Below are 23,574 nucleotides of genomic sequence, written 5' to 3' on the forward strand. Positions count from 1 at the left end.
AGGAACTGATTATATTTTAGAGATGTATAGTAGCCTTCAAATTCAAACTTCTCCATGCCTGAGCCACAATTAAAATTTTGTAAGTCAGTAAACTGAAACGGGCCTTAGAAGCTCATTAACAGTTCTCTACAATAAGACTGATTGTGCCAAAACAACTTGATAGTTCTGACTGCTGTGGTACTGTGTCCATTGTATTACAATGTTTCCATGGATTTAATCAGCGCTTATTTATGCTTAAATGACTTTATTTGCATGCTAGAAAGAAAGAGATAGACCCAACAGATAACAAGCAGACCCAACAGAACAAAGATCCTCGATGAACAGGACTGACTGGAACATTAGCTACAAAAAAAAGACTAAAATTTGCTGCATGAATTAAGCAATTCAAGACGTAACAGCTTGCTTTATAGATAACACAGGAATCTATCACCAACCAGCAAAACAAATTGCTGTTGACTGCATACATTTCTAGACTCTGTAGTAAGGTGTTACAAACACATTTTATGTATCTCTGAGAATACCATACATGCGGGCAAATGGTGGTATTCCTGAAGAGCAGTTATTCAACTCAGTTAATTCCTTTTTTAGTTTGTTTGGCATTTAATGCTTTTATATGAGAAAAGACTTAGTAGGACTTACAAAAAATGCACTTCAGGAAGACAAATATTATTATTATTATTTCAATACTCTTCTGTGCCACAGTTTGACAGATACTAAAGAAGCCGAAAGTCTTCATTGGTATCACTGGCCCAGTAAAGTAAAGCTAAACAAAGCCTTGATGCAAAGTTGCATGACACCATAAAAGACCCACGAATGCAGAAGAGGAGACAGAAGTACAGCAGTTGAGGACCCTCCACCCAGTGGTGATGGCAAGTCATCTGTCAGATCTCTAAGTGGACACTCAGCCAGATACCAGTTCCTGATAAGAGAGGTAATGACACCCTTGGTAATCAAGGGGTAAAACAGGCATCAGAAGGGCCTAGCTGTAATCTCTCTCCCCAGAATTACCACTCTTCAATTTCACCTATTATTGTACCATAAACCTAACTCACATAGCAAAATTCCTTAGCTTAAGATGAGAAAGACCTCTGGAAAAGTCTATAGAAAGATAAATACAGTTAGACCTCAGAGTGTTCACAAAGGATGTTGGTAGCTTATAGCTTTAAGAGGAGGTAAAGCATAAAAAGCCATTGGGGAAAAACCCAAACCAAGAGCAACAAACATGGCATTGACATCAGCTGTCATCAGCTATTTGAGTAGTCAGTACTGGGGTCAGTTAAAGGTGGCAAGTCAGCAGGTGGCAATCACAAGCACTTGCTCCAGAAAACCACAGAGGCTGACCTTCCTTCTTCGAAACACTAGTCCATCAACAGTGATTTTCTGCGGTTTCAAAAGGCATTGTTACAATTTGGGAGTGGGGTGGTGGGGGCTGGAGGTTTTTGTCACTGCTACAGAGTATGAAGGGAAATGCAGGTACATATAACATTTGGCAAATGAACACTTGGAAATTTATAGGGTACTGGCATCTTCCATAAAAACGGCTCAATACTTACTGTGCACACATGAGGCCAGTTCTCAAGCTGGTAGAGCACTTCTGTGCTAAGGTCCTCCCAGAACATTTCCTGGTAGACCTGAGGCATCTTGGACAGCCTGACACCGCTGCTATACTTGTTCAGCAGCTCCTTAATGCGACTTTGAATTTCATGGACATCGGCAGAAGAGCCAGGGGAAACCGTATGTGTCTCTGTAGTTGATGTACTCAAGCTATCTATTAAAAAAAACCACAGCTTTGAAGTAAACACAGTTCTACAAACAGAAACAGATGACTACCTTTGTCCTTAAAAACTAAACAAGGGAGCTGACAGCATAGCACCAACTCTAAAATGTGGCTCTCCTGCCACGCATGGCTAGTTCAGTCACTTCCTATGGCAAAGAACTATGGAAACGTGAACATTTAGTAACTACCTAAAGATGAATTTTCAATCACTGGCTATTTTCATAAGATGCTGCTACATGTTCCTTCTGAAGGGATTCTGGAAGAGGATACAGAACCCTCATCCCCACTGCAGCTGAGACACTACAGTAAGGCGTATTCCAAGTGAGGCACAAGATAATTTCTTTCTGAGTACAAAAACACCAAAGTTATTGCACGACAACCAAGAATGTTCTTCTACATTCAGACAGGTGTACAAATCAGACCAATGATTTGCCTTTCATTCTAAGATATGTCCTGAGGAAAAGTCTCCACCCAGCAGGCAGATGCTACTCCATCCAAGGAAGCCCTCCAAGACGAGCAAGAAAAGTCACAACTGTTCAGCTGCTCTGGGCAGTTTCATACATTGTGTGTGGGAATTAGGCAGTCATAGTTCCAGGGGAAGGTTCACATCACTAGCTTACCTGTTGCCCTATCTCTACTTCTCTTCTCCCTTTGGCGGCGTGTATTTGCTACCAGACCTGAAGCTTCAGAAATCAGGCTGACAAGTCACAAAGAAAGCCACCCCGTTCAGCTGCACAACTTTTGAGCCACGCAGGGAGAAGAGTATTTGCTGGACAGATACATTAGTATTGCTGCTTACTTCTGAAAGTCAGGATTTCATCCTTATACCAGGTTCCTACCCCATCGGTGAAGTTAAGCTTACTCCTCCTGTTTCCAAACTCCTCACACTGGCTTTGTGATTGCCTTTGACACTTACTGCCCAATGTTTTTCCTAGAAGACTCAGAGGCAAACACACATTTCCTCAGCACAACGAAATAAGAGTGAAAAGGTTCACTCACAGAACTTGATTCCTCATCCAAGCCCATTTTCACTCAAAGTAACTACTAAGATGGTTTTTTTAACATGACACCCACTCTGAGCAGTCAACAAAAAAGTTCTTAATGGGCATACCACTTGACTCTGTGGAAGAGCTTCTAGAGAGGTGAACTTGCAACTCCTTTTGAAACCGTGGTGGGACAGTCAGTCTCTTCTCAGACCTAAAATTGGAAAAAAAAATTGTTTAGAACCACTCCTCTTTCTAAATAACATTCCACTTGCTTCTAAGACTTATACATAAACCAAAACGCATTCCACACACTTCACACACTCCTAGAAGGCCTCCTGCACAAGTCATGATGTCCTTGTCAGGAAGACAATCTGACCAGCAGTAACAGGACAGATCAAGAGATGGTTTCTAGTTTTTATTAATTTTTCTCATTATTGTGAGAGACAAAGCACAGTAAAAAGGTATTAGTAAAGGAAAAGCATGTAGGAGCACATAGGCATCCAAGGTCTTTCTGTGGATGCTGTTGGTTACTCTGTTTAACAGATTCTTCTCTGAAGATCCCTCCCACTGAAAGCACACAAATGTCACACTTGCAGGTATTCTTCTGGGGTCCCCCAGAGAGCAGCAGCTTTTACTCAGGAATACAGACACCAAAATGAGCTCCTGACACTGAAGAGGCCACAGCACTGTGTAGTTCACAGAGACCTGGAAAAAAATCAACTGTGGAATAATTACATACACTGCAAGCAAAACGGAACAAGACCTGGAGAAGGGAATTCAAAGACTAGGCACTACCTCTACCACAGCACAGCAAGTGCCTCTGAACCAGGCATTTCCTGACCAGATTAGACTCTGCACATGCACTGGGCAGGCTTTGCAGAAGATGTCTGCCCAGGGGCCAGTTCTGGAATTCAGGAACAACAGTGGAGCAAGCCATAAACCTCACCAAGTACAGAAAACATCAAGGGTGATTTTCACCTGGACTCTGAGAAGGTAGGACAGCAGTTCAAGTATGATGCTGAGGCTAGTTCCAACAGGAAGACAAGACCACGTAGTCCTATGTGTCATCACACTGATTTTTAATCAGAGCATATCCATGAATCAAAAAGAGACCTCCCACATTCACATCTCTTCTAAGGATCATCGCAAAAGATTTAACATTAATTTGTTTTCCCTGCTTTTATGCTGTCCCAGTTAGATGAAACCATCTCCACCAGCTATGGGATATCACTTGTACCAAAGACCATACTTCTATTCTGAGGCACATCCCACAGCACTAGCTGTCAGGACAGGCACTGCTCAGCTCAGCAATTTACAGAACAGGAGTCATGCCCACAAGTGCCAGGCAGCAGCAGATCAACTACAAGCACATCTATGAAACTCTGAAAGTACAAAAGCAAAGCTGCCCACAGAAAACCAAAACTTACACTCACATCAGGTACTTTCTGGGTATCTGAAAAGCCTCTTACAACACTTCACCTGCATTACAGAAAAACCCTCGACCTTCTGGGCACAGCTCAGATGCCCACACAAAGTGGCAGCAGTCTCTTCTTAGAAGGTGGCTATGGCTGCCCATGCAGATGCTACAAGAAATCCAGGATTCCACTTCTTTGAACGTGTATCTACCAGTATGGACAACTCTAAGCTGAATGGATACTCAAGTTAAAGAAGTCCTCCTAATGGAAGCAGACTCAAAAGAGACTACCAGCTTTGCTAGGCAGAACGCAAAACAATCCTATGAAATAGCCCCATGAGCAGTGGAGACTGTCCTGCTACCCCTGCCTGCCAATAGGAATCCACAGTTGTGTTCTAGTGCTCTGTGCCATACACACTTGTATCACCTTAAGCTCCACCTCAGGTGACACAAATGACGTGACTGCAGGGTAGGCCAGTCAGAACTGCAGTAAAGTTCCAGTGAGGAAGAGGGCAGATGTCCCCTATGTAAGATATGCCACGTTAACACCCTGGAAAGGAACCTGGAACAGAAGGCTGATGACTCCCTTCTGCTGCACATAAAAGTTAACTTGATTTGGGATCCTCTCAGTATTAAGAGACTTCATGTAGGCTCTTCCTGTGCTTTCTGCTGTGGTTCAACAGCTTCCCACAGTGTGGTGCTGACATCGTCTTTGAGCCCAGTCATCACCAGTTTCAAGCCCTGCAATCAGACAAGCACTGTGTGATGGGCTGCTTGCTTACACAGATCACGATGGTCACACGTCTCCAACAATGACATGGAACACGGCCAGACAGTGCCAGGGCAAACACACTTCCCCTCAGTTTGCAGGTATGGACAACTCAGCTCCTTGCAAGGCCTCATGTTCCCCAGCTGCTAGAAGTGTGCTGCCAGCAAGAGGCCTCCTAGCTGCACCAGCAGCCTGGGCCTTCAAAAATGCCTGACCAGTCATGCAGCCCTGCCAAGCCCCCATATGCAGCTCCAGCTGAGAAGCTAGTCACATCTCACTGCCTCACATCACCGCCTCCCAACGAAGGGGAGCAATGCCCCTCCCTGCCAATTGTCTTACCTTGGTAAGGCCCACAACACCCCCATCTGCTCTTTGGCCCTTGGACAGCGCTATCTGAGCAGCAAGGCCAGGTGGTGGCCAGCAGCAAACGGCTCATGCTGCTTCAAGCAAGGGGGTCACCAAGAACCTGAATCTGTTATCATCCATGTTGCCGCCTTCCAGACACAAGGATCTCTGCAGTTAGCCTTATCAGCAAGATCTCTCCCTGCCTCTGAAGGGAGAGATAGTCAGGATAACCTGAGAAATTGCTGCTATAAAAACAAGCCTCAGACCTTGCAACAGCATCTGCAAGAAAGCCTCAGACAACTACCTTCAGCATTTCTCTGTTGTCATGTGAGTGTGACAGAACCAGTGGAAGGGGAACACCCTTTCCACTTAGTGCTACAAAGGGGCAAGCCCCTGAATCTGTGATCATGAAAATCACTGAAAAAAATACTATAGAGGTGGGACACAGACTTTGGCAGTTACAAGGAAACCACCATTTGCAGCCTCACTGAGGAGTTTCACTACATGATACTGGGTGGACCACCAATACCTGTACCATCCAAGCAAAGTCTGGCAGGACATTGTTGTCAAGGCAGGAACACATATCTGCCATAATAGGACAGATGTTCAACAGAAAAAAAGAGAAAACCATGCACGTGCAACCCTGAGAACATTGATGTCCCTTCTTATGATGTGGGTACATGGAGGGACAGGGTGGGTAATAAAGTCAAAAACTGCACAAAGGTAACAGTTCGCTCCAAACTGGGAAGTGGGGCAGAGACAGTCTGTCACCTTCAGGACTTGTCTCAGTCAACCTGTGCTGTGAAGGCTCAGCCACTCTTGCAGGCATGTGCTGACATCCTTGCAGGGAACAGTGCCCTCAAGTCGGCACCAGATAACTATGAGGCTGCTGTCAGCCCAGGATTTTTGGGAATGCTGTTCATAACTCCACTCATTCGGCAGTTTTTTGAAGTCAGGACCTCTCGCCTCAAAGAAGCCTTCCCTCCTGCAACTCCTAAGTACAAGCCAACTACAAAGTTCAGGAGGGACAAAATGTCCCCAGCAGCAAGAATACTTGCATCTTGCCAGTCCTGCTCCAAACTGGCCAAGTTGAAACAAATTAATAAATTAATCCAGTCACATACAACTTTGTATTCACATGGAATATGAATCTCTCCTCCCTGAACTCTCCCTTCACTTTGTACCCAAGCTAACAGGATAGTATTTAGACTTTGCAAAAGCACGAGATGTCTCTTCCTCAAAAATACATGGGCCAAAGCAGATTTTTCTTGTATCTTCTCCACTGTACAGGGCAGAAACAGAAAACAGAAAGAAAAGCAGAACACTTACCAAAAAGGAACTCAGGAGAGACTGCTAGAGATGAACAAAGATAACACAAGATGTAGCAGACTACATTGAGAATAGCCAGAAGAGGGGTGACATAAACCTAATTTTATTTCACACACTACAAATCTTTAAATGCTATAAAATACTTCCTGAATTTTCCTTACAGTAACAAACTTGGAGAAAACTTTACGTGCTGTTTTTGCTTTGCTTGAGGCAAAGTGCCCCTGCCTTTTAGGGAAGTGCCACTTAAAAAAATGCAGCTCATCTGCACACACAGAAAAGGGAAGGCCCAAGCACAGCTGCTCCTACTTTCTGAGTTACAGTAGGATGGCTTGGTCCTTCTCTCCTTTGCACAACAGACCCCAAGGCACATGGAACTCATGCAGGTGAGTGGGGCAGGACGCGTCTGCTTTCTGTGGATCTTCCAGAAAGAGCACCACAGCAAGGATTAAGCCGTTCTGCTGCTCTGGGCCACTTCACAGCTATGCCGCCGTGGAAGTGGCACGTCACTGCCATTTCCATTCAACGCCAGGCTGACTTCCAACCCAGCCTGGGTTGGAGTCCTCCCCCTGCAGAGGATTACTGCCACAATCACAGCTCCAGCAGACTTAGCACAGCCACAATGAGCAACAGCAAACACTTTCTCACCACTGTCAGCTGACGGCCCAGGGCAGCCGAAAACAACACAGAAAGAAATGATGGGGCAGCAGCTGACTAAGCCACCCGGATTAGAGAGGCTCAAAGGGGGCTGAAAAGCAGCATGTACCGCTAACCCAGCAGAACCGCAGCTCCAGCCCTCATCTCAGCTCACCCAAACACGGTCAGGTGGCTCCTGGCTCTGAGCATGCTGAGAGAGGGCACAAACACTGATGCTGCAACACGAAGTCCAACAAGAGAGAAAGAGCAGCCACTGCAGACGATCATCACCCTCAACATACACACCACCTGACCCTGCACACAAATCTGTTCATCCTGCTTTCTGTCGCAATGGCCACAACAGCTCCCTCCTGGACCCAGGCAACAGCCCCATACTCCCTTGCTGTGACACCTTTCTCCCCAGAAAACATGGGAACAGGCTAAGAGCACAGGCTAGCTATGGCAGCATCCAAAAAGGCAAAACATTATCTGTCTCCCTCCTGGGATATCATCCCATGTTCAGACTTCACTGGCTGCAAGGACAGGGGTATGGATTCCCACTGAATCCCAAAAGGCACTGCTTGCCTGGTAGCATCCAAGAGTCCATCACACTTAATTTCCCCTCACTTGTGCACGCACACACACACACACATACACTGACCTGTTTACCACAGTGACATGCCTCTGCATGGGGATTTCTTTAGGTGGTCCACTCCCAGCAGCAGAAGGTAATGCAGATCGGGCACTCTCCACAACAGGTTTCACACCTCCACATGCCACTTCTCTGCCTCGGGGCAGGCGAGGAACAGGCCTCTTACTGCCTTCTTCTGGCATGTTCAAAGACCGGGGCTGCCGCAAAGTTCCTTTGGGCTTTCCTAAAGAGTTTGCAGTTGCAGCCATGAGTACATTCTCCTCCACCCAGACTATCTCCACCTCCCCCGGCCACCTCCTATACTGCCATCCAGAGGGTTTCTTCTCTACTCTGGCTTGTGGGCACCTGAACTCCACCACACAGCAGAGGTGATCAAGTTACACCCACACGGGAACACACCACTTTAGCATTCAGGCCACACTGGGATAAAGAAGCTCTTGGTCACTTCACTGTTTATATGCTGGATATACAGCATCAATTTTGGAGGTTTCAAACACTTCCAGGGTGGCTGATGTGCAAGACAGTGAATCAACTTGCCTTTATAATCACTGTCATTTAACCGGGGTATGAGCCACTAGTTCAGCTTCCCAACCAGCATCCTTGTAGGAAAGTAAGAAGCAGAAAACACTCCATTATAGACAACAAGGGAATACACACATAGTATGAGATCTGCTGTTGTTCCAAGCTGCCAGCCCACATGCAAATGGGTCTTGCCTGGGCCTAATCCTGGGCCCAGTTCCACAGACAGTCACACAACAGCACAGCAGTGAGGAAAACCTGACCCACACTTTAGGAAAATACTGCTACAGCAGCTTATGCAAAAGGTAAGAGGTAAAAAGAGCTGAAAATGGGCATCACAACTTTTGTGGCACTCTGGCACTGGCATCAGCAACAGAAGCCATTGAAACAGCCACAAATGAGGCTGCAGGGACTGCTCCTCACTGTGAGAGAATGGTTCAATCCTCCCACTCCCCAACAGGTCAAGGCCAGCCTTAAAGAACAAGGAGGCTCATTGCCACATTTCTTGCCTGCATCTCAACTGTGTTTCTCAGAAGCAAGATGAAAGTGAAGCCAAGGGTCCTACAAGGACTTAGTTTTTCAAGATCATCTCACACACCTGAAAAGGGCTTTCTCTCTGATGATGGCTTTCAGATATGAGCACCCTTGTCAAGAATACTCATCCTCCCAAGATGTCTCCACTTGGACCATGTAACTCGTGGCTGTAGGTGACACACCCTCATAGCCAAGACTTTTGCTACAGCAGATGCACAGTTCTTTCACAAAGGCAGGCCCTCGAGACCTGCCTATGGCTTACCTGATAAACTGACTGGAGATGTGTTCTTCAGCCTCATCTGACAATTCACCTGACGGACTGTTTTCTTCTTGGAACTCCTCTGTCGGGCCACCAGTTGAGCAACTCGCACAGTTTCACTGCAACTAACAGCATGGCAAATGACCTTGTGGAACAGGAAGAGGACAGGGGAAAATGCAGTTGGTGAGATGCATGCTTATCCATAGCCCTTAGAATCACTTGTATCCCTTTCCAAGCCTGTAACTGCTGGATCATGGAGGCCAGCAGGCAGTTCAGGAAAGGCTTCAATGGCAGACATGGATCTTGGAGATCTCACTCTCCTTTTGTGAAATCCTAGAAGAAACCTCAGTGAACCTCAGAAATCACCAAACCGAACAGCCAGAGGCTCTCCATCACCTTTCCACATGGGTCTCTCTGGGAAACAGCCTGGTTTCTAACTCCCAACCTACAGTCCCAAAAGCTCACTTTATAACTTCGGGAAGCCATGGGGTTGCAGCCTGTCCTTGTTCCTCCTGCCAAGGCTCACTAGAGGTTCTGGCACCACTGACCCTGTGAAGCACTGACTGTGAAGCAGGGTTGCTTTTGCCCCACTTACCAAAGAAACTGCACAACTATCCTGGCTGCACCAATCGTCTCACAGGCACTGGACTGGCCCCCAACAACAACCCAGCCTTGGACAAGCCCACAGCTATCTCCCTGCCCAACTCCATGGCCTCTTGCCCCAACATCCACTCACCACAGGCCATCCGTGGATGGACACAGGAACTTGGCCTTGGCAAGGCACCAGACCATGTGCCTGGCATGCACTTTGCCTCACAAAGAAGAGGAAAGCCCAAACTTTTGGGTCATTCAACTGCTGCAGAGGCAGCTGGATGAGTATTCCTCCAGGACTCCATAAGCACACAAGCAGTTACCCCAAAAACACTAAAGTAAAAATGGACATCTCTGGTCTCGGCCATGTTCTGTGGTGGTGGTAGAAGGCCCCTTTCTCAGCAGTGCTATGGGTCCAGCACTGCTGTCTTGCTAGCCACGGCCCCCAACAAACATCAGAGATGACCATTTTGCACAGCAGCAGGGCAAAAGAAACACAGGGATTTCCCCAGCACTTCTGAAATTCAGTAAACAGCAGCTCCAAAAACGATCTTTTCTCACAACCAAGATAGGGTAATCAAAACAGAAAAACAACAAAAGCAAGAGATTGCTAAGCAGCAACAGCTAGTTCCAGGCATCTTCTCAAGTCTTCAGGGTGACCCACACAGCCCAGGAAAATGGATAATGACACTAGAAACCAGACTCCACTCCTCCAACAGTTCTCTCCAGTTCATCCTTCCCCCTCCTCCTCCTTGCTGCACACCCAGCACCTTTGCTGGGCTGGCTCAACACAGAGCCACTGCAGGGAGAGCCTCTCCTTCTGAGGGACAGCTCTCCTGCCCCAGGAGCTCCTGCTTAAAAATCAGACAGTGTCCCTGCTGCACAGTCAGCACTGATAAAAACAGCAATCCAGTAGTCTCACCACTGTAGTAATTAAATGCCAGTAATCACAGAAAAACTGAGGCTGGAAAACACTGGTACAGTCCATGTCATACCGCATCTTTGCTTAAAGCAGCACCAACTAGACCTAGTTAGCCAAGTGGTGGGATACTTCCAAGGACAAAGAACTCTCAACCACTCTGAATAACTTCTTCCATTGTTTAGCCAGTCTCACTGTAAAAAAGTGGGTGGTTTAATGTTTACATGGGACTGCTTTTATTTCAGGCTGCATAGTGTTTTTCTTGTCTCTTGTCTTTTCACTGAATATCAATGAGAATTGGAGATGGAGTCAGGATCCAAGGTTTTTTTACTCCCTTTAACAGACATATGGATAAGATTTCCCTGAGTTTTCTCTTTTCCATCACAATCTTCACACTCTGAGTCCTACATCAGAGATGTTACGTTCCAGCCCCTTCATAACCTTCACAATCATTCCATGAACTTGCTTCAGTGTGGCCACCTCTGTCTTGTTCTGGGAAACTTAAAACAGGATGTGGTTTCACTGCTGCTGGGCAGAGGGGAATAACTACAGCCATCAGAATGCTGGCAACTCTTCCTAATGAATCCCAGGATGCTGTTGGTCTCCCTTGATGCAACGAAACCTCGTTACTGTGAACTTTGCACCCACCAGAACTCCAGGGCATTTCTATGACAAGCTACTTTTCAGTTGGTGAACACCAAAACTATACAGGAACATAGGGTTTTTCTTCCCCAGGTGCAAGGCTTGGCATTTCCCTATACTGAACTTCACAGTGTTCCTGATGCTCTGTTTCTCCAGCTTTCTGAGATTCCTCTGAACAATGAGCACGTTTGTCTCCTCTATCAGTCTCTCCTGTCACCTACAGACTTGCTGAAGATGATCTCTGTCCCATCATCTAGGTAATTCATGAACACCAAAGACAGCAGTTCCTAAGGACCATCTACTCCCAAGGCACATCACTTTTAAGTGGTCTCCCAACGGGTTTTGTGCCACTGTTAGGGAGGAGGATATTACAAGCCCCACCAAAATTCTGTTAAACTACATCCAGTGCTCTCCATTCAACCAAATCATCTCAATTTGGAAGGGTATTTATTTAGTCACAGATGATTTTCACTTTGTAAATCCATACTGACTCGCCTTCTTGTCTTTCAAGTGTCTGGAACAGCGTTCCCACATGTGGTTCAACATCAGGCTGATCTTCTCACCCTCCCTGGTGAAGGGTGGTGCTTTCTTTCAGTCCTCAAGAACCTCCCACAAACAACCATGACCTTACCTTTCCAAGGTAACTGACACCAGTGAGTGCACTGCAGTAAACTCATGGACTTGTCCACATTCAGTTTTTCCAAATATTCCCTATCTTAATCCTTCCCCAACAAGGATAAGACTTCCTTGCCCTGCATTTCCTCTGCCTATTTCCATAATATCTCTATACCCCTTCCAGCTCACCCAATTCTGCTTCTACCTCCTGTTGGCATGCTTGTAATGGTAGATTTAAGTCAGGAGCTTCTTCTCTACCCACACGTACCTTGCTTAAGAGAGGGACTTTGTCATAGAGCAGCCTCTAACTGTGTCATAGCCCGTTTTTGTGAAAGGTCAACCTGAAATCCTTCACTCTTCACCCTTTCACAGACATCTGTGCAACAATCTGCACTCAACAGTTTGAGCATGGTCTTGATAAGGCTTTAGTGAAGTGAAACACAGCAAAAGGCTGAAGGTAATTTGCTGTACCTTCTTTCTTCTAGTTTTTCTTTTGTCCCTGTATCCCTGTCCCAGTTTCCTCTCATTGCCTGTATACTTAACTAGCTATTTTAGGGAGTTTCTTTGGAAGCACTTTCTCAGAACTGGCAGTGAGGAACCTGTTCTCAAGGGGACGGCACTTTGTGTTGGTCTTCAAGTTGTTTAGATAATCAAGAGTAAACACAATCTTTCTTAGGTCCATGCATGTTTGTTTGGGCAGCATCTGTATAATCCTCCCAGGTTGCTACTCCCTGCTCCCACCTCATGCCCACCTCATTTATGGCTCAGCTTTGTCAGTGCTCCTGTCCCCTTTGCTTCCCCCCCCCACCACTGCTGGAACATATAATTCTTGAAACTGGAGGAGGCAATCCTTGAAAGCTCACTACCTCTCCTAGATCATTCTCTTCAGGACGGTATTCCATGAGTCTTCCAAGTAGATTCCTGAACACACCAAAATCTGCTCTTTTAAAGTCCTGCATTGTTGATCCTACTTTTTGCTTTGTTTCCCTCCTTTCAGGCTCACAGACACAGCTCCTCCCAGCCTTTATATCTGCAATTATTATTCCTTGTTTCCAAGGACCGTGTCCAGCAGAGCACCTCCCTTCATTGATTCAGTGCATGTGTCAACATGTTGAGAGCAGCAGACCCCAGAAACATCCTGCCTTGCTCACATTTGGATGTCATAGCAGATATGGCAGTGGCCCAAGTCCCCCATGAGGATCAAAGCCTGCATGGCTTCTTGAGGTTGTCAAAAGCAGGCATCCTCTGCTTTGTCTACCACTTCTTCCCACCTAAGGCATTTGTAACAGCTAAGACATTCTAACAGATAGACACCACCTTGCCCTTACACTGTTCTATCCACTACTCATAAGCTCATAAGCTCTTGCTGTCTCATTATCTGTCTCAAGACAGAGCTCCCAGCATCCTCGCTGTTCTCAACCTTGGAAAGTCTAACAGGAATTCCTATTCACAACTGCAGCCTATAACTCCTCAGCAGCCACTGTCAACCCACAGCAGCATGCTGGTTGTGTGACCCATTGCAACAACTCCCCATGACATCAAATGAGATCACAGCCCTGAATAACACAAAGATCTCCAGCTTCTCCTGGTTGTAGCCCAAGCTGTGGACAGCTGTGTACTGGCACTTCCAAAAGGTGCTCAGTTGAGCCCACTTCCAGAAAAGCATATGAGCTAACAGGAATGGAAGCATGGGATGGATCACTTGACCTTTGTTTTCAAAGTCTCAATAAAAAAAGTTTTTTGTCCCTATACAGTTTATCATAGGTTTACAAATGCACATTTTCACATCTTTGGTACACGTCAGGTTTTTCCTGTCACTAATGCTCTAAGTAATTTTCAGCATCTCCTTGCTTGTTTCACAGTGATAAAGTTTAACAAAATGGTTTGAATTAAAATGAATTTAGATGTAAAAAAGGATGGGGGAGATGAGCAGAGCAAAGTAGTCTTCAAATTTCTCCTCTAGAAGGAGCTTAATTATTCAAGCAGAGGTCACAGTTTCCTTAGAGGAAGGTACAACAACACACTTCTTATAAATGCATATGAAGCAAAACAAAATAGGGTTCCTTGAAATGATGCAACCACCTGTTGCAGGTGCACAGTATTTCAATACTGTGTCCTCTTGCAGTGCTTTCTGTGTACTGAACTTATTTCTCATCTTCTTTGGAAACTGGAGGCCATACCTATTGCATAAAGAAAAAGTCACCCGCTTTAATCTTTCCCACATTCAGCTAAAGACAGCTAAATTAGTGTCCAGTAGCAAGAGGAACAAAGGACAATTTATATCATTGTCTTCCCAAGATAATCAGTCTGTTTGGCCTCAGTTTCCTAGCTAATATTCATCTCCCACAAACACTCAAAGCAGCACGTACCACGTGGCACTTGTATTATTTACTGCCTACTTTATACTATTCCTTGATGAGCGTGTTTCTTGTGGTACATCTTGGAGAGCTGACCTAGCAGTAAGAAAAGTCCTTTCAAGGTGATCTAGACTTAAGTCAGGATCATTAACTTCTACCAGAACCCCTGGATGTGCATGTCTTTGCTGTCCTGCCCCAGTGGCCACAAGGGGATTAAAGGAAGAAGCAAGCAAGGGTCTTGACAGATATTTTGGAGCTCTGGGTATTCCAGTCATGAAGAGCTGCTCTGGCAACAGCATTGTGTGGACTCTGAGCTATGGTATCAGCTTGTAATGGAACTCAAATATTCTGGAGAGAGGTGAACAAAGAGAACAGGCTTATAATGACATATAAGGTCCTGTAACAGGAAGGGACATGGGAGCAGTCCCAGGTAGTTTAGCAGCCCACATCAGTGCATAATCATGCTTGCCACCTTCTGCTTAATGTCTGCCATGGGGACATTACGGATAGTGGCAACAGGAGTGTCATCAAACAGAAACGTGGGCACCTCTCCTTGGCACCTGTCCTGCCTCCCAAGTGTTCAACAAGGTGCATCCTCTTAGTGAGCCCTCCTCAACTGTGTCAAGATCCCTGTTTAGTCACTTTCTCCTTTTTCACCTTGTAAAGCCACGTTTCACTCTCTTGTAACAGCTGCCACAAAGAAGTCACTGCCCTTAGTGGTATGCAAGAGTTCACAAGGCTCTCAGTACACATCATATTAGTGGATAAACAAGGCTCTCAAGGGAATGGGAGGATACCAGATTACACCCTGCAAGGCCCTAGTTAGAAACAGATGGCTGTCTGCCAGAACCACCACGAGGAAGCATTTAATTGCAGGATCACAAATGTTCCCAGATCTGAGGTACCTGCAATCTTGTTACTGACGTAGTTGCAGTTGAGGCAGGCTTTGGAAAAAAATGAATCCCAAACTTGTGCATCTGCTGTAAAAGGGCAAATCCTGATGTAAATCTGCAGAACAGGAACTGGTTGGTTAAAAACAGCCACATTTCCAGGTATCGAGACAAAATCCAGGATACCCCTCACTGTATTGTCACCATCCAGCAAAAGAGGGAGAACTAGTTCTGAGTTCCCAGATGCCATCTTGATCCAGCTGAGCAAAACAAAAAAGTCCAGCCTTAAGTCTTGTCTCTTCAGACCTGCTGTAACAGCCACACATTGTGCCAAACATCCACCAGCTTTCTGCTCTGCCTCAGGCTACAAAGACTTCAGGAACTGCAACACAGCTCCAACGAGGGAGAGGCCTCAAGCTTGCCATGCAGATCATCTGCAAGTCTCATAGCTACAACAGCCATCAAAATAATGCATTCTGATTTCTAACCAGGAAGTCCAGACTATAGGGCAAGGATGTTTGTGGTCCTACCAAGCTGTTTCCAATGTGGCAGCCACCAGGAGACACAGCTAGGGCAGCAAGAGTAAGGAATAAGGGACAACTCTCGTACCACACCAATCCTCTGCTAAGATCTGCTTTTCCTTGATCTGCATGATGACCCTTTATCCCTTGCAGCTTGCCAAGCTGAGGCACTTGCAACTGTTGCAGCAAAGCACCTCACTGAGATGAGGTGCCTCACCTCAGCACGCATTTGTAGTTCTATTGCACCCATAACAAACAAGAATCCTAAGTCCAAAGCAAGCACTGTCAGGCTTATAAGCAACAGCACCTATGAGTTTCACTATGGGAAAAAAATGATGCTAAACCCCACTGAGAAGAGATGATTAACACACACAAGTTAATCTTCTTTAAGGTCCCAGGACAAGCCACTAGTATCTCCTCCAAAAAGGGGCCAGATCTCCACAGTCACACAAGTGATCTTTCCATTCAGAATTCACATTTCCAGGAAAAAGCCCTGCAACTTTACACATTTGCATACACAGCCTTGGGTCCAGAATGCAGAGACAAGAAAATAAGGAGCACTTAAGTATCTTACATCACAGTTTCCATCTCTCCCAGAATTAGTGCACTATAAGCACACTACAGAAGTCCACAGCACAAAATGAGGTAAAGCTATGAACCAGGAATATTCTGCAAACAAAAAAGCCATTTTGGAACCGTAATTGATTCTTACCTCTCCCATTTTGTTCTCTTCCATTCTGACCACTCCTGGGATACTCTCCAAGTAGCTTTCCAGTGTGTCATATCCTAGGTGCTTGAAGGGAATTAACTCATTGGTCAGGGATCTGTATTCACTCTGAAGTTCTGACAAACGTATGCCATTTTTAAAAGCATGAAGAACAGCTCGCAGGGCTTTTGCAACAAGTTCTGGCTCCTGCATCTTCACCTATACCCCTGCCTCCAAAAGAAAAAAAAGAAGAGAAAAAAAATTAAAACATTTTTGTGTACACAGGCTAAAATCACTGCTTTTACTATTCAAGCTCCCTCCAACAAGCCAGAATGCAGCAACTCAGTGGCCCATCTGTGGATACTTTGATACTTCTGGGTAGACTTGTAGAGCCATGGTTGTGCAAGCCAAGCATAACGTGGTATGGAACACATAGGGCATGAGCTTGTCAAAAAGTGCTGACAGGAGCACAGCGCAGCAGCCATCATGCACAGGTTCTCTGCCAGACCATCACCAGAGGTCCCGGGGCCAGAAGAGGGGTGGGCACTGCTAAGCTATTGACCCAACACAGACAAGTACTGGATACTATAGCTAGGACTGGGCAATTCTGGATGGTGCAAAACTGGGGAATGAGAGGTACCTGGAAAGTGGCCTGAGGGTTCTACCAGTGGGAAGCTGAACATGAGTCAGCAGTGCCCTGGCAGCCACGAGGGCCACCTGTGCCTTGGGGTGCATCAGGCCCAACAGTGCCAGCAGGGCAAGGGAGGCGATTGTCCCCCTCTGCTCTGCACTGCGACAGCCTCACCTCGAGCCTGGATGACACAGTATAGGCAAGACATTAAGCTATCCAGAGAGTGTCCAAAGGGTGGCAACAAAGATGCTGAAGGAGTGTGAGGGGAACCCATAGGAGGAGTGGCGGAGGTCACTTGGCCTCTTCAGCCTGGAGAAGACTGAGGGGAGATCACACTGCATTCTACAACTTCCTTGTAGGGGGGGAAGAGGAGGGGCAGACACTGACATCTACACTCTAGTGACCAATGACAGGACCCGAGAGAACGGCCCGAAGTGGTGTCAGAGAAGGTTTAGGCTGGATATCAGGAGAAGGTTCTTCAACCAGAGGGTGACTGAGCACTAGAACAGGCTCCCCACAGAAGTGGTCACAGCATCAGGTCTGACAGAGTTCAAGAAGCACTTGGAGAATATCTAAGGCACATGGTGTGATTCGTTGAGAATCCTGCGCAGGGCCAGGAGTTGGATTACAATGATCCTGTGGGTCCCTTCCAATTCAGGATATTCTGTGATTTGATGACCTGCTGACCTGCAGGACTAGAACTTCCACTGAAAGTGAGACAGCACAACCATCACCCCCTGACATAGCACCCCACACTCTGTGGTGTGAGTGTTCGTCTAGAGAGACCAGAGCTGCTCCACATGCTCCTGAGCCAGCACCTGGACCCATGCCCACGTCTCAGCTCCACCACGAAAACAGCATGCATCTGGGGCATGCAACGTCTTACCCACAAGTGCAAAACGCCTTGACTCCACAGACTCTTCAGAGAGAAAATACAACTTGAGTCGCCAAGCATGTGATCCTCTGACACAGGGATTTTGTTCTGGCGTTCTGTTTTCTCAACCTGTGTTGCTCATGTTTGGTAGGGCCATGAGATGCCCAGAGCCTACCCCAGGATATGCACTGCATGAACATCCCACTGGGCTCCACCCAGGCATGGAGCCTGCTCAGCCTGGAGTGAGGGACAGAACTCTTCTGGCCATGGGACACGGTGCTTGCTGAGGCCTGCCTGGCAGCCACCTCACACAGCTCCACAGCCCTCGGGCACGTCCCACTGCTCTGTGACAACTCTTGGCTGCTCCCTGAACAGCTCCGTGCTTTTCCTGCAGCCACGCAAGGCAGAAGGCCTGGACCTGCCTTTTACCTTTGTGCAATGCTTTTCATTCACATAAACAGATTCATTCCATCAGCTCTGAAGAAAGACTGCTTTATCTACCTCAGGCTTTTACAAATGTCTCCTTTATATACCTCTAGGAATTTATACCATTAGCAAGTCTAAGTAGAAATCTACTGATTCACTCCTTCATACAGACATCTCCAACTATCAACATACCCTACGCTTGTGCTGCATATAAATATTTTGGTATCTGAGTACTTCCTGCTACAAGGAAGCAGGGGCTGCAACACTCAACAAAATGGCATCTCCCTCCCACAAAATGGTGGCAGAAACCTTCCAGCCAGGCCTCCGGCCCGGCAGGTCTGGGCAGCACAGCAGCCAGTTTCAAAGCAGGAGCCAGCGCTACCTAAAGCCCTCCTGGCCCCCCAGTTCACCCTCCTGCACACACTCAGGCCTTCTCCAGGAACACCCAGCTACGCCCATGGAGTGCTGGGGCACGCCAGGCACAAGTGCTGCAGGCCAGGCTCCACACTCCCAGCTGGGCGTCCTCCTCCCAGGCGCTGGCTCACCACAGGGACGCTCCCACCACGGGAACGTCCCTGCCACGGCCATGGACCAAAGGCACACGGAGCTCTCACACAGCCCAGCAACAGCCCTGCTCTCAAAGCCTGTGCTGCACGCAGGCTCCAGTCCAGCACTCAGCACAGCACACCGCTGCACCTCACGCGCCTTGCCTTCTTCCCCCAGCAACTCACGTGCAGCATGAGCACAGCAGTGCTTCAGGAGAAAGCCACCTCACCCTCCTCAAGATGCTCCAGCTCCAGCCACAGCACCAGAGCGCCCCTCCTCCAGCACACCAAGGCGAGCGACTCCTGCCCACGTACCCGTGCCAGGCTCTCTCAGATCTGCACTGCTGCCACGAGGGACCCCGTGAAAGGCTGCTCTGCACAACACACCCTCTCCCATCACCCCTTCCCTTCCTGGGGAAATCACTCTGGGCAACAACGCACCAAGTCCACAAGGAACAGAAATCCCAACCCACAGCACATTTCACATGCCACCACACACACTTCTGTCTCTCCCCTCCTGCACCCAACTTCATGATGGTCCAGCTCTGGCACCACGCAAGGAGGCACCAAGTCCTTTTCTGCACCGTTCCTACAACAGTTTCACTTCATGCACACACAGCACTTTACTCACACAACCACACCTTTTTCTCTGTACACTTTTATTCCCACACAGGTACGCCCACGTCCCTGCACCCATACACACAGCACAGACAATACATGTCTTCAAACACACACTGCAATTTCTGCCTTTGCTGCTCCAGTGGCTTTCCCTGACTGATCCTGCAACAATTCCTCAGCAACAGCTGCTCTCAGAGCTGCCCTCTGTGCAAAACAGGCACTGCCCAGGAGGAGGAGCACATGCTGGACCTGCACATCTCCACACAGCAATGGGCAAATCTACACTGGCCACTTGCATCCTTCTCTCATCCTTTCAGAGACTTTGCAGCTGGTGCACTGAGCTTCAAAGAGTCACAAGTCGTGATTGCCACCTGCCAGAAGAAAAAGACACATGTGGTTCACATCTCCTTCAGACCCACTCAGTTTTAAATTATGTCATGCGTCACAGAAATGTGTATGTGTTGTAAAGTCCTGATCATATAAAAAAAATCCCATACACTCAAGTATTGAGAGCTACAGCAAAAAAATCCACTCCACTCTACAGCTATTTTTAAGCTACATTCATTCAAGAGACATGGAAAAGCTGATTAGAAACTTTTGGGGGCTTTTTTGTCTACTGTCTCTTAAGTCATAGACATGATTTCTTGTTTGGTTAACATGGCTCTTGAAAGTTCTCTTGCCTAAACCTCCTGAGTTTATCTTCCTGCTTAGGTAAAATTAAGAGTACATGCACTACATCCAAGGAGTGATGAAGAATATCTAAAATAACCTGGAATGGCAGTTTGAAAATTTGATCCAAAAGAAAAAAATTTCACTAAAAAAAGAAATGGAGGATCATGGGGGAATGACATAATGACATCAACATCAGACACGTCAGTTGTATACCAATACAATAGCCAATTTATATCAGAAATAGTGATGCCTTGGGTTTTAGCTATTATATTTTTCAGACTCTCTGCTGTTTGGTATGTAACTCTGAAACATTTTAGGTGTTAGTAAGGTCTTTTCCCTGGGTGATTAGACAAAACACCCCTACCCTGCTAGACATTCAAGGACACCAGTTACCCAAACTACATAAATAACAGTGAGGGAAAGGGGCAAGCCAAAGGGTTGAGACTTCATAACCTGAAGCTGTGGTTGGATAATTGACCCCAATATGTGGATGAAACAAAACTTACAGAACTGCAATATTCGAGACTGGAATGCATCTTGGATTCGACTTGGCTGTAGCCCCGGCAAGGCTCTCGCACCGCCCAAGGTGCATCCTTTCAATAAATACCTATTTTATTCCTTTTGCTCTGTCTAGTCTCTGCTCCGGGTCAGCCTTTCCAGACATCAGTAACAAACGGCATATTGTAAAGTCTATCTCCCTAAACTATACTGTAAGAAGTAATCAAGAGGACATGTTAAACGAAGTGACAGATAGTAGGGCACAAAGGTTAAACTGAATCCAGTCTCAAGCCACACCTTACAATCTTCCCATTCCTACAGTCAGCAATTACGCAGAAGACTTTGTAAGACAGTAACGATAACAAAACCGACACGTTAATAGAAAACTACACAGACAGCTCACAGTAGCTTCCGAAGCTTTTTAAAAATCGTTTTTGATTTAAGCGGCTTTAACATTAGGTCATTCAGCAGTTACGACATTTTCCCGGCGGTTCAGTGCCTCCAGACAGCAGGACACTGCACGGGAAACAGAGCCCGAGCCGCTTCATCATCACTAAGTCAGCGCACATCGCGCAAACCACCTCTGCCAGCATCTGAATCGAAACTTTCTTCAGAATGCGCAGAACGGCGACCCGCGCCGCAGATCACTAGCCAGGCTGGGGAAAAGAGGAAATTCCGGACAGCTCTCCGGCAGGGAGGGGCGCATTCCCTGACAGCCTCGCTTTTCGCAGGCTACAGACACTCCTCTGGGGAACACAGGTGTCCGAAGGCAGAAAGCATCCACTAACCCGCCAAAGACGGGACACTGTCACCCCGCTGAGGACACTGAGGAGGAGCAGCCTCCCGCCGGCTGGCAGCGCCCGTGCCTCCGCGCTGCCGCTCCCCTCAGACGCGAGGACTTACGCCCGATGGGGTTTCGCTCCTTCCTTCCCGCTTTCTCCACCCGGGGCTTGCAGGCACCGGTCAAAGCCTCCTCCCGTGCTGCTGCTGTAGCCGCCGCGGGCCGGCCCGGAGCCGGGCGGAGCCGGAGCCGCCGCCTCCCTGCGCGGGGCCGGGGACTGAGGGGCTGCGCGGCCGCTCGGCGCCACCGCCCAACCGGCCCGGGCCCCCCCGGCCGCCGCCTCCGCCCCGCCCGCCGCGGCCCCGGGCGCCTGCGCGGCACCGGTGTCCTGCCGCTGCCGGGAAGGGCCACGTGTGCCCTGGGCCTCGGCAGCCGGGCAGACCGTGCTGCTGTGCCGGGCTCTGCGCGGGCCGCCCTCCAGTCGCGCCCGTGCCGCCTCAGGTGCCGTGCAGTCTTCCCACGGAACCGCTGAACTCTCAGTGCTGTCACGAGGCGGCAGCCAAAGTCGCCTTCAAGAGGGAGCGGCTGAGAAATAACAGCTCCGCGCTTCTCTTCTGCAGACAATCATAGAATGTTGAGGGGTCCATGATCATCTGCTCCCAAGCCCCCCTGCCATGGGCAGGGACACTTTCTACTAGAACCAGTTGCTCAAGGCCTTACCCAGCCTGGCCTTTAACACTGCCAGTGTTGGGGCATCCACAGTCTCCCTAGGCAGTCTGTCCCAGTGTCTCACCACCTTCACTGCAAAAAGTTTCCTCTTAATGTCTAACCTAAATGTCCCCTCTATCGGTTTGTACCTGATAATCGTTGTCCTGCCTCTACAGTTCATGATGGTGCCTTTTTGGCTTCCCTATACAACCCTTCAGATGCTGGTTGCAATGGGGTCTCCACACAACTTTGTCTTCTCCAGGGTTGAATAGTCCCCAACTTTCTCAGCCTGTCGCATAAGGAAGGTGCTGTAGTCCTTTCAGCAATTTTGTGGCCCTCCTCTGAACTTGTTCCAATAGTTCCATGTCCTTCTTGGGCTGGGGACACCAGAACTGTATGCAGTACTCCTGCAGATCTTTAATTAATTCACTTAAATGCGTCAACTTCAGAATACCAAAACCCACTGAATTTAGTTCTTCAGCTGGAGCTCTCTCTTGTCACCTTGTATGAAAACCACTCCACTGGTTCATGTTCCATCAAGGAGGTGCTGGTGGATGCCTGCCTGCACTGTCTTGGGCCTGCAGCCCTTCTCAGGAGGGCTGTGCTTGCCCAGTCCTTATCCAGGTTGCTGCCAATCTCCAGGTGGAGTGAATCTGCATAGGCACTTTGGGCACTGCTGCATACTTGGAAGCTGTAGACCCACAGGGTCGGCTTTCACCGTGTTCTTCAGCGTTCCAAGCACATGGCTGATTTGTTCCCACGTAAGTGATTACTAGTGATGGAGAGCCCCTCAGCATCCTGTATCAAGGGACCCTGCCACCCTGCATGTCACCTGCAACAGCATTCCTCACTCTGTAGATGGTCGCTTCTGAGAGCCAGACTGGAAGCAGCATCAGGCCAAGCTGTGTGGTCACTGAATAGTGGACGTCTGCCAAAACCAAGCCAGAGGCTGGCCCCACAGGAGGGTACATGCCACAGAAGAGGTGAAGCTGCTGAACCTCACTGGGGTGTGCCTGCAAGGGGCTCCCAGTGGTGAGTACCACCTTCTGCTACAACTGCTACGCCTCCAGAGACTGCTTACCACCAGAGTCCACTATCCCCTGACAAAGCATTTTTAGAAAATCCACACATGGAGGATCCAATGTTTAATACAAAGTTTACTAATTTGAAGCTATTTTCATTTACAAGGGCTTCCCATTTAGCAGGGCAATACAGCAGTTACAGTAAAAATGCATGTTAAATTTTGCAGACTCTAGAATTTTCAATATATTGCAGAATTACAATACAGTTAGTGACCCCTAGACATATTGTTACAACACTCTCTTTGCTAGGAGGGAATTGCAGCCATCTTAAGGCTGGAGCA

General features: G+C 47.6%; 1 protein-coding gene across 6 annotated transcripts in view; it reads right to left on the reverse strand.

The window, feature by feature from the left end:
- TDRD7 (tudor domain containing 7) overlaps window positions 1-21,764 on the reverse strand; it is a 46,009-nt gene extending 24,245 nt beyond the window's left edge. For 2 of the 6 annotated variants that reach the window (XM_033084744.2, XM_033084739.2), the window contains exons 1-6: window positions 17,976-21,764; window positions 16,465-16,689; window positions 9,221-9,362; window positions 7,915-8,128; window positions 2,889-2,974; window positions 1,554-1,768 (exon numbers count right to left, since the gene is read on the reverse strand). In XM_033084744.2, the coding sequence (XP_032940635.1) occupies window positions 1,554-1,768; window positions 2,889-2,974; window positions 7,915-8,128; window positions 9,221-9,362; window positions 16,465-16,671 (864 nt within the window). In that variant the 5' untranslated portion in view covers window positions 16,672-16,689; window positions 17,976-21,764. The remainder of the gene's footprint in view (window positions 1-1,553; window positions 1,769-2,888; window positions 2,975-7,914; window positions 8,129-9,220; window positions 9,363-16,464; window positions 16,690-17,975) is intronic. The other 4 variants (XM_033084741.2, XM_033084743.2, XM_033084742.2 and 1 more) reach the window with 4 other exon arrangements.
- Between the last annotated feature and the right edge of the window lie 1,810 nt (window positions 21,765-23,574).

This window comes from Catharus ustulatus, chromosome Z (genome assembly GCF_009819885.2).
Source record: "Catharus ustulatus isolate bCatUst1 chromosome Z, bCatUst1.pri.v2, whole genome shotgun sequence".
Classification (NCBI taxonomy): Eukaryota; Metazoa; Chordata; class Aves; order Passeriformes; family Turdidae; genus Catharus; species Catharus ustulatus.